General features: G+C 32.1%; 2 protein-coding genes and 1 non-coding gene across 3 annotated transcripts; 2 read left to right on the forward strand and 1 right to left on the reverse strand.

Annotated features, from left to right (window-relative positions):
- The first annotated feature begins 2,951 nt into the window (after positions 1-2,951).
- Positions 2,952-4,594, forward strand: LOC123012880 (60S acidic ribosomal protein P0). Its single transcript, XM_044411072.1, has 4 exons — positions 2,952-3,018; positions 3,276-3,366; positions 3,580-4,335; positions 4,390-4,594. Exons 2-4 carry the CDS (start codon positions 3,313-3,315, stop codon positions 4,528-4,530), a joined length of 951 nt encoding a protein of 316 aa, XP_044267007.1. The 5' UTR covers positions 2,952-3,018; positions 3,276-3,312; the 3' UTR covers positions 4,531-4,594.
- Positions 4,595-4,882: 288 nt separating this feature from the next.
- LOC123012879 (glutamate--cysteine ligase) lies at positions 4,883-10,121 on the reverse strand. The gene is made up of 8 exons (XM_044411071.1): positions 9,330-10,121; positions 6,738-6,910; positions 6,494-6,690; positions 6,067-6,435; positions 5,816-6,013; positions 5,568-5,762; positions 5,336-5,517; positions 4,883-5,283 (listed from the first exon to the last, which is right to left on the reverse strand). Exons 1-8 carry the CDS (start codon positions 9,773-9,775, stop codon positions 5,130-5,132), a joined length of 1,914 nt encoding a protein of 637 aa, XP_044267006.1. The 5' UTR covers positions 9,776-10,121; the 3' UTR covers positions 4,883-5,129.
- A 273-nt stretch (positions 10,122-10,394) lies between these two features.
- Trnaf-aaa lies at positions 10,395-10,475 on the forward strand. Its single transcript is given in 2 exon segments — positions 10,395-10,432; positions 10,440-10,475. It is a non-coding gene; the product is annotated as a tRNA-Phe (tRNA).
- The last annotated feature ends 514 nt before the right edge of the window (positions 10,476-10,989 follow it).

Below are 10,989 nucleotides of genomic sequence, written 5' to 3' on the forward strand. Positions count from 1 at the left end.
CCTCCATCAACTTGAGTTTAATTAACCAAAAATACGGAACCTTTTCGTTGCTTGTTACACTGTATTTACGCCATATGATAGTTGTGTCTCCGTTGAGGAGACAAGTTTTTTGCCAAGGGTTCACTGCCGTTCATTACCATGCTAAAACCTTTGTGGCTTACGCCCAAGTAAAATTTGCATTTATCACCAGTATTGTTCGGTAATAATCCGAATTTACTAGTTTCTCTAAAAGCGAGAGATAGTTAGGATTTGTTGCGAATATGTTTTACATAATCAAGAACACAGCCTTTGCAGTCTATTCTCATACAAGCCTGTATAAATCCCAGAGAAAATTTCGTTGTAAAATATCCCCTTTTATCTACGACATGATAAACTTTTATTTGGTGGGGAGTATTATGATCCGTTTACATCTCCGAAAATAAAAAATATTATCTTTATGATCATACAATATTTACTCGCTGATATTGGAATGTAATTAAAACACTACATGATGCATTTCTGTTTTTGAATTACATTTTCGAGTTAATCGTAGTTTAATACGCTTCCTCTTAACTTAATTGAACCACACCTTGCGGTTTCTGCATTCTTAGTTGGAAAATTACTGTCAAAAATTGTCACCGTCACCCCCAAACAATTTACATAATTGAACTAAATTACTTTTTTCGTATAATTAACGTTTTATTTTCCACTGATGTTTAATTGTTGACATGCAATTTGTTCAAATAAATTGGCAGATTGCTAATGAAGCGAGATGAATCATTCTTGCATACAAATTGATCTTCTGTAAAACGATAATTATGTATAGGGATTCAAGGTACGGTTGTCTGAATAGATTTTAATTTTCACATCGACAAATTACATTTAAAAAAATTAACATCAAAGACGTTACTAATCACTTTTGCAGTTATAAATTACAGCGCTTGTTGCTAATGAGGAAACTCGATTTCTTCAAGCTTCCTCGAAAATATCAACAAGTCGAGTTTAACACTCATTTCAAAATTTTTAGATTTGGAATTATCTTGAATTTGCCTAATAAGCTATTTCGTAAAAAAAAATCATAACTAGATTTCAATTTTTACAACTGCGTAAGTTTTCCTTAAATCAACACCTAATTAGGGTATAACGACTTAATTATTGCCTTAATGAGTAGCTGTAAATGAAATGTACACAAAAACTAAAGCCTGCTTAATAACAAATTGGTTTGTTTAGGTGAAAAATTCTCGATATATTGGTTTTGTTACCACAATATGATATTTTTAAAAATTTATATTTTTTCAATGAACTTAAATCGAAATACTCTTTTCTATTTTTTACAAGAAATTCTCAAGCAGCTAAAAATATTCTCAAGTAATACACAGATATTTTTACGTAAAAAACATACTATTAGAAAAAAAAATATGAAATTTATTAGGAATGCCTAGTTTTTGATAAAAAGTTTTAAATTTTCAAAGCTTTTTGCAATGTCCTTTACATCGTTCCGTTTTCAACAAATTGTTTATATACCTACACGTATTAACAACATAATATTTAATTTTCTTTGTTAATTCTAAAAGTTAAACGAATGTGTTTCAAACAAATATGAATGTATTATTGACAAAGAGCTTTAAGAATTGGATTAAAATTGCATTACTAAACAAAATACTTTTCAACCCAAATTATCCTTCATTGATTTAATTAATTTTACATTTGTTTCACCTTTTTATTTATTTATTTACTTCTATTTTCTATTGACTTCTAAATTTTGAAGTACTACATTCGAAAATGTAGCTTCTCCACCGAAAATGTAAAAAAACTACCCAGAAAACATCGTTGAGTTATTTTTTTAATACAACTGAATTTTATACTAAAAATACAGGGTGATTCACGAGAAATAATGAACCTGACTAAATTCTCGATGCAACCAACTTTACACTTGTCGCAAAGCAACTTGCGGAAAGTAATGGTGGTTGCATCGAGAATTTGGTCAGGCTCATTATTCCTCGTGAATCACCTTGTATTATTTATTTATTTTTTTCATTTTTAAAAAAACGCACCGAATGAGTATTTAATGAAAAAATTAAAAATCAACATTTTTTTGAATGCATTTAAAGAAGTTGGCAAATCCGATTTTAAAAAACCTAGGTATCAAAGCCAAATGTAAATTGGAAGTTTGCAGTAAAATTAATCCGTATTCCGTTTTCAGTGTTGCTTTTGGTTTAGCGCCTCAAAAAACATTTGTTGAGTTTACAAAAAACGTTTGTTATAAAATACTTACAGATCGAGCTTTTAACAAAATATCATAATAAGTTTAGAAGTTAAAACATGTATTGCATTACACTATATTTGCAAAAACTAATTTTAAAATCAATTTATTTAATTAACTTAACAAACCTACTCTAGACACATACATGGACGTGTATGTCGCAAACACACATACATGACTAAATTTAATATTCATTCTTTCACTGTGTTAACACAATATTTTTCAATTACCTAGAAAGTGATTTATGAGAGCTTTTCTAGAGAGTAGAAGATTATCTCATTAAAGGCCATCTAGTCCTTGAGCCTGCAATCAACAAATCAGCTTGTTTTAAATTATCATAAGTTGAGAAAGCATTTTCAGGACTTTCGTTTTCACTTTTTCATCGCAATTAGTAGTCTAAAAAAAATAAATCTAATAAAGAAAGCTTTCGCCATTAACGCTTGCAAGACATAAATCAAATAAAAATTTTGTCCTGCCTACGTAATTGCCAACAAAGCTGTATTTACCCTACCTATAAAAATGGATGTATAGGAGGATGAAAATAATTCAAATGCAGTCGTTCTCTGACGCAAGAATACGCAATTAATAAGTGGGTGGTTGATCATCACTTTAGATTAATTTGAGGATAAATAAACACAATAAAGCTTTTATAATTAGCATAGGTGCTAATCGGCGCCAATTTTTGAATCAAAAGCGCCCCCTGTGAGAAACAACTGCAAGTCTGGGAAGGAAACCGGAAAGAAAACTCGTCCATTGCGCCTGTTGTTTCTGCCAAGGTAAGATGTCTGCGACGACGTTTAAATTTTTCATAAAAAATCAGAAGAATCTTAGATTTTCTTTGTATTTTCGTGTTCAATTCTATAAAAAAACTGTCATAATAAATGTAGAATGACAATATTTTTTGCTTAAGTCACATAAAAAGGCAAAAAACGCTAAAGTAAAATTGAGGTTATGTTATGTTTCCATGTTACACTTACTTGAGGGTTAAATAATTCGACATTGTTTGCGGTTTTAACGTTGCAATTTGTTTCAGTTCTTAAATTCTTAAACGAGTCCCTACACACTACAAGATGGGTAGGGAGGACAAGGCAACTTGGAAATCGAATTACTTCAGCAAACTTGTTGTAAGTACGGCCTTTTTTTAATTTCTATAATTATCTTACACAATGATGATCATTTTTCGTCTCTCAAGGGCTCCCATAGCCATGCTAGTGCTAGAAATAGCAGAACCCACTAGTATGCGGGGGCGCACTGTGGATCCTTTTAACTGACTAACCAAAGAATTAAGAAATGTCCTTTGTTAGTTTTCTTAGTGGTAATAATTGTTTTATTTGCAGCAACTCCTTGAAGATTACCCAAAATGTTTCATCGTGGGCGCAGACAATGTCGGCTCAAAGCAGATGCAACAAATCCGCATTTCCCTCCGAGGCACAGCTGTTGTCCTCATGGGCAAGAACACCATGATGCGTAAAGCGATCAAGGGTCACTGCGAACGCAACCCTGCCCTTGAGAAACTACTCCCTCGCATTAAAGGAAACGTGGGTTTTGTATTCACCCGTGCAGACTTGGTGGAAGTCAGAGATAAGCTTCTTGAGAATAAAGTTCGTGCACCGGCGCGTGCTGGCGCTATCGCACCATTGCCGGTCGTAATTCCAGCCCAAAACACCGGGTTGGGTCCCGAGAAGACATCTTTCTTCCAAGCCCTTTCCATTCCCACTAAAATCTCTAAGGGTACTATTGAAATCATCAACGATGTCCACATTTTGAAACCTGGGGATAAAGTAGGAGCTTCTGAAGCTACTTTGTTGAACATGCTCAACATTTCGCCATTTTCGTATGGTTTGGTTGTTGAGCAAGTGTACGATTCTGGCACTCTTTTCGCACCTGCGATTTTGGACATCAAACCTGAGGATTTGAGGGAGAAGTTCTTAGCGGGTGTTGCCAATGTGGCGGCTGTTTGTTTGGCTGTTGGGTATCCAACTATTGCTTCCGCTCCACACAGTATTGCCAATGGATTCAAGAATCTTTTGGCTATTGCTGCTGTTACTGAAGTTGAGTTCAAGGAAGCTTCAACTATCAAAGAGTACATCAAGGTAGGTTTAATTACTTTTGATTTTGTGTAATAAAACTGATGGAATTTTGTTTAGAATCCAAGCAAATTCGCAGCTGTTGCTGCTCCCGCCTCAGCTGCCCCAGCTGCGGCTGCTCCTGCTGCTGCGGCTAAAGAAGAAAAGAAGGAGGAGTCTGAAAGCGAGGACGACGATATGGGCTTTGGTCTCTTTGACTAAGCTCAAGGGAAAAAAGGTTTTGTTTGCATCTGCAGCCAGACTGTCTAATAAAAGATGAAACAAATTCAATTTATTATTAAGACAAAATAAACCTAGTACCAAACACCTATCCCGTTTATACCTGTAGTAGTATGTCTGGCTAATAAGATATGTCGGATACTGGGTGTTTGACGAGTTCCTAGTGTATTTTTATCATTATCCAGTTAATAAAACTTGAAGGGTTTTTTGCCTGAGAAGTTTTAGGTATTGTCTAATGTGTATTTGTAACATTTCTAGTCAGGCATTTTTTTAAATTTTCTTTAATAAAATGTGTTGGAAGGTAGACCTTTAGTGGTGCATATAAAGAAATATCTAAGTAAAATAATTTTATTAAAAACTTGACACAACAAATGATTTCATCATATAAATATATTTCAAAAACCCTAAATGCTCTTCTCTTTAAATACTGACAATAATTAATTAATTACAATAGACACTCTGTTATGCTTTCAAGATGTATTTATACTACAATCTACATAATAAAAAAATTGCAAAAGTTAACATTTAAAAAAATACGTGATCAAAGCTATGGTGTTAAGTACGAATCAACAAACGTGTTTTTAACAGTTTGACAAAGCCGAAGGTATATTTTCTTTTGTTTTAGACATTGTAGAATAACCCAATAATTCCGGGCAAGACACTTCACCAGACTGGATACCTTTGATTGTTTTCAACAAATCGTAATTTATCTCTTCTGTTACCTTAGAATCTTTGCTGTAAAAATAACGCATTTAAAAATTAAGACTTAGGCATGAATCAATTTTACTTATATGCAGGATGTTCTGTTACGAATTTTCGTAACCAAGAAGCTGTGGTGAGTATTTCACCTGAAGCCCGACGCTGTATAAATTTCAAATACTGTTGTATTGTACAATGAGTATCCGCATCAACATCCATTCCACTTAAATAAGTATTAATCAAAGGAATCAAACCTGGAAATTCCCCGTCCTGTAATCAACACCTTGTTCAAATTAGGTCAAATCATTTTACGAAATTACCTTTCCATTTATAATTTCATTAACGGTCATACAAGTGTAAACATCACAGTTTTTAGGCTCACAGTTTGTTGTTCCTTTCTTACAACACTCATTGGCTTCCGGTGGACTAATTTGAGTCGTAACTTCCTTTCTAAACCAGAATTTTTGTTCCATGCAAGCGTTCCGTTTTTGCGCATTTTGCATATTCTCGTCCACCTATTTAAATTAATATATATATTTTTTATTAATTATGTAAACATCGATATTACCCTGCTTATTGGAATTAGAAAGTCCAAATTGTAAGATAAAATCACACGTGTTAACAAAACTACAAAACAAACTATGGCAGCATTTTCGAAATCGGTTATTTGGACTTCACATGGTCTGAACTCAACTCTCCAACCAATGGTTGAATTGGGTGGTGGTGGTTTAAAACGCATGGTTTGCCAATTGGTCGACTGTATGTTCTGTAAATAAAAAATATATAAAACCCTTCATTAAAAAAAAAAATTGTATTTACTTCAAAATGGTCGGTATCCTCTTCATCATTTTGGTGCACTTTTTCCGAAAATAACGAAACCGAATCTCTAATGAAAAGATGAGCAATATGTTGAGCCAACAAATGGTCAATGTCATTATCAACCAACTGTTGGTATACTTTGGGATCATATATCAAGGGCACATCATTGAATTTTTCGCCTTGTGGCGACAAATATGAATCTATCGAATCATATCGTGATTTTTTTATCACAAATTTATCGTTTTTAAGCTGGACTAAACCGCGTTCTTCCTTAGTGCGACAATCAACAGAACACGAAATAACATTCCATCGACAATCAACATCCGTAACAAAGCCGCGGTGAAGAGGTGATGCTGCTGTTAGAGCCAACTGTAAAAACAATAAACAACCATTTATTTTCGAAACGATTCAATTTTTGCGAAATTACCATAATTGGACACAAAGGTGTCAATTGGTCGTACAAAGTCCTAGCCTCTGTGATGTTGCAAGCTTGGAAAGTCAATTGCAAACAGCAGCAACCCATACCAAAACCCATCGCATCCATATAGACATGATCTGGTAAAGCGGCCGAAGAATATTTGTAGGAATCATCAACGGGAATTCGCGTATTTTGATCTCTAAAGACTGAAATTATTAGTGTAAAAACATTCAACTCTTTTTGGATAATTTACTTGGTAAATTGATGGCAACTTTTTCACCACGTCTTTGACGGATGTTTCGAGACAATGTTTTGAACCGGGGATGGCCCGAAAAAACCGCATCGTCGGGGAAAAACAGGGAACGGGTGGCGCCCTCGTCCGGCGTTGGTTTAGTGAGAGGGTCGGTGAAGTTCTCGCAGCCGAGCCTTAAAAATCAAAATGCTTTTTTCACTGCTTCAATATAAAATTCTGTTCATTACAAACTCAACTTATAAAACCTAATCGAGAAAATTGCTAAAATAATAAACAATTTTTCTAATAATTAACAGTTAAGACTCCTTCAAAAGTTATAAAAATAAATAAACCAAGAAACAAAACTAAAATATTTGGCCATTCGTATTTGTTATGGACCCATAGATAGTTATTTATTCTACGAGTTTGAGTGTAAAACGGAGGCATTATCTCATAGAGTGGATTTTTAAACCACGAGTGTAACAAGTGGTTTATCATCCACGAGGTTGAATAAAGCGTCCGATTTACACTCAAACGAGTTGAATACAACATTTTATTCTTCGAATTAGACTCAACAAGGCTTAAACTTGCTTTAAATCTGTTAAAAATAATCTGAGAATTGCCAAAGAGTTATCAAAACTTCCTTACACAGGAAGAAACCGTAAATTTTGACAGTATCGAAGAATAAATGTATTAAATTTAACTTTAAATCCACATTTTTTATATTGTTACCTAGTGTAATTTTCCAAAAATAAATAGGGTATTGACGAAGACATTTATCAAAAATATTTATCACTTATTTTTCATATTATAAGTGATAATTACTGTAACTATTAGAACATACTTTTATTCAGTGATAAACAACTTAATATTAAAACGCGCGACTTAAAAAGCCCAAAGGAACGCCATTTTTTTTTAATAGCCTTGAAAACGATTTAAATTACTTTACATTTACGATATTAATTTTCAGGTGTAATTAAAGTCAATTTATTTCATTATTATTAATGCTACATAATTATTATATAATATATACGTATCGTACCTCACGATTTTCCTTTTAAATAGTAAATTATTTTCAAGGTAAAAAAAAACAAATGATAAGCAAGAGAAAGACAAGTATTCATTCAGAAATCTCTCCATGACTGTTTCAGATATTAAGATGGAATTTTTTCTTAGATAAGGATCGAACAAAAAAATATAACAACTGAGATTCAATAAACAATAAATTCTATGTTTAATTAAGAACATCAACCTGTGAAATTAAACAAGATGTAACAAAAAATATTCGAAAATGTGATTACAACACGTGTTGCTAATTGTGAAATAATGTCGATACTGAAACAAAAGTAACATTAATGAAAATTTTCCCAACGATTCTGTATAAATATTTGTCAATTCTATAATAAAAGAAAAAAAAGAAAAAAATGGACTTCAAAAGACCTTGCTGATTAAGAGTAATAAAATTTTAAATGACAAAGCGCATCTTATTTAAAGAACACATTTCTAATTTAACATGATGATCTATGCATTTTATTATTTGACTGTTTGTCACACAATTTCATTAATTTTGCAACACAAGTAATCTACTTTGATTTTGAAATGCGCCATTAATAATATCAAATTAAAAGGTTAACAGGGATCAAATGTTTTATTTAATTTTCAAAATTGCTATTAATTGTAGATGTAAATTTTTCGCCAATTAAATACAGTAGTAAATTACTAATTACGACTTAAAGTTAGAACTCAATACGCAGTTAATACAATGATTTGATATATTATTTCAGTATGAATAATAATCACGTACTGTTATATAATCTCATTAAACAACAATCAACTAAAAGCAAATTGATACAAACAAGTACTTATTTATTTAATGCTAAAATGGAAATGAATCAGCAGTGGCGTTATTCTTTAGTTCAGTTCGGATTCAAAGTTTATTTTCAAAGATAATTAATTTAAAATTCATTGAACTAATCCAAAAATTTTGGCGGGAAAATACAATCAGAAACTCTGCACTCATTTGTATGGATTGAATGATATTTCCTGGAAAAACTTACCATCAACTATAACAAAATACACTATATTTTGAAAAATCAGTAATGTATTAATTTTGAAAGAACTAAAAAGAATAAGAAAACTACAACTAACCTTCATTCTATTTGGAGAAATGTTAGAAAGTCTTCAGAGAAAATTTTAATGTCAACTTATCGTGCAAAGCGTTTCATTAATTGACTCTCACAATTACTCATATACAGTGCAAAAACTATTTAAATAATTAATATTATTATGATTATTAATCAATATTCATTCCTCGCACCTCAAAATGTTATTATCTAGGGCGTCGTTATTTAGTTATTGATTTAACTATTTATGCTGAATCATTACACCAACGAGAATTTTTTTCTAGAAAGAGTAATAAAAAATCTTTCAGAATTAAATTCTGATGACAAAAATAAATTAATCAAGACAAGATAATCTTCAAATTGTTATCTTGCGGAAACGTACAAGATATAATTTTTATGATGATGCAAAAAATAATCGCGTTTGACACACTTTTACCATTTAAATCTCAACAAAAAAATCCTGAGTCATGTAATATTTGAACTTGATTACCTGGGAAAACTAGTGATGGTCATTAAACATTCATCGCTTTTGAGCAATTGGGACGCTTCTTCCCTCCTGTGTCGCATATTGGCTTCCACGATGTTGAAATGAGCCAATAAGCCCCCGTATGGTTTTCCAGGAGTGCCTTCAATCATGTAAGCCCCATACTCAGGCCTCCACAGCGATTTAACCGTCTCTGGGTTTTCCAACTCTTTTTTATTCAATTCAGTTAGGATTTCATCCGCTCTTAAGCTAACTCTGGCCACTTTTTTCTCCTCGTTGAATTTTACAAGAATATACTCTACCTCGTCGCCCCATTTCAACACGTCCCCTTGCCGGTCTTTCAGACGCTTGTATAAGTTTATAAACTGGATAATTCCGTGTTGACGCACGTGTTCGGCCAATTTTTTCGTTTCTTCCCAAGTTAAAGGAGTTCCTTCAGTCAGCAAACCCATCACTTTTTATTAATTTTTCGAACTGTCACTTTATGATTTACTTCAAAACGTGTTGCATGTAATTTGTTGATGTTAAATTGGTACGTTGATTGAGGGAAAGTTTGTTTTTTTCGCAAATTTGAACTAAGAAATGCGAGATTAACTTTGAAGAACCACTTTGAAACTGGGAATGACATACGAAAACTACGCAAATTTATCAAATAAAATTGCTCGCTGTTACACAATTAGATAAGATACAGAGAAATAAGAAACTGTTTATCTAATCTCAACTACTCTTTCTTTAAATTCTGCACTAACATTATTCAGGATAACCACTCGGTGATTAGTAGGTTGACAGAACGTGACGTCGGTGTCTTTGAACACTGCGCAGGCGCACATAATGCCGGTGTCATTTGTTTTTAATTAAAAATGCCAGTGACACCTTTTGACTACCAAGAAACTTTGTTAAAGGTTTCTGTATTTCAAATAAACACTCAATTTGTAAATCTTAAAACACAGCGTAAACATAATTTATTATGCATGAACTTTTTTAATTAATTACAAACACTTTGCTTAAATTTTACTCGTATTAAATACTAATTATATTAGACAAAAAGCTAAAGTAAAATACTAAATTGTTGGCTCGTTAGCTCAGGTGGTTAGAGCACCGCACTAAAAATCAGCTCTGCGGAGGTCGTAGGTTCGAATCCTACATGAGCCCAACTTTTTGCCCCAATCGTTTGCAATAAATGTTGCGATTTTTGCACAAGTATTATTAATTGTATAATTTTTATGTATTATTAAGAAATGTTTATGTAAGGTCAGAGAGATAAAATAATTTACTATAGTTCCAACAGTTTATCTAATTTTAGACAATTTTCTTAAAAATAATCATTTATTTATTTTTAATTATGTTAATATTCACTGTAAATGTGTTTTAACTCTTTTAATTTGGTTTTTAAAAAGTCACTTCGAAACTGAGTGGACGTTTTGAAAAACAGAAATTGTGCAATACGTTATCAAAAGTAAAATCTTACGTAATCCACTGATGAAAGATATTATTTTTTTGAATTACTATAACATTTATCACCTTTGACATATCTAATAATGCAATAATTTAACTTGTAATAATTATATAAATTCAAAATTAAGAATGCATATAAGGAACAGAATAAAGAAATTATGACAATATTTTTTTATATATACTCGTAACATTTAATTTAATAGAAAAAATT

Source organism: Tribolium madens, unplaced genomic scaffold (assembly GCF_015345945.1).
Source record: "Tribolium madens isolate multiple individuals breed KSU strain unplaced genomic scaffold, Tmad_KSU_1.1 Scaffold_96;HRSCAF=242;Tcas5.2_LG5, whole genome shotgun sequence".
NCBI lineage: Eukaryota > Metazoa > Arthropoda > Insecta > Coleoptera > Tenebrionidae > Tribolium > Tribolium madens.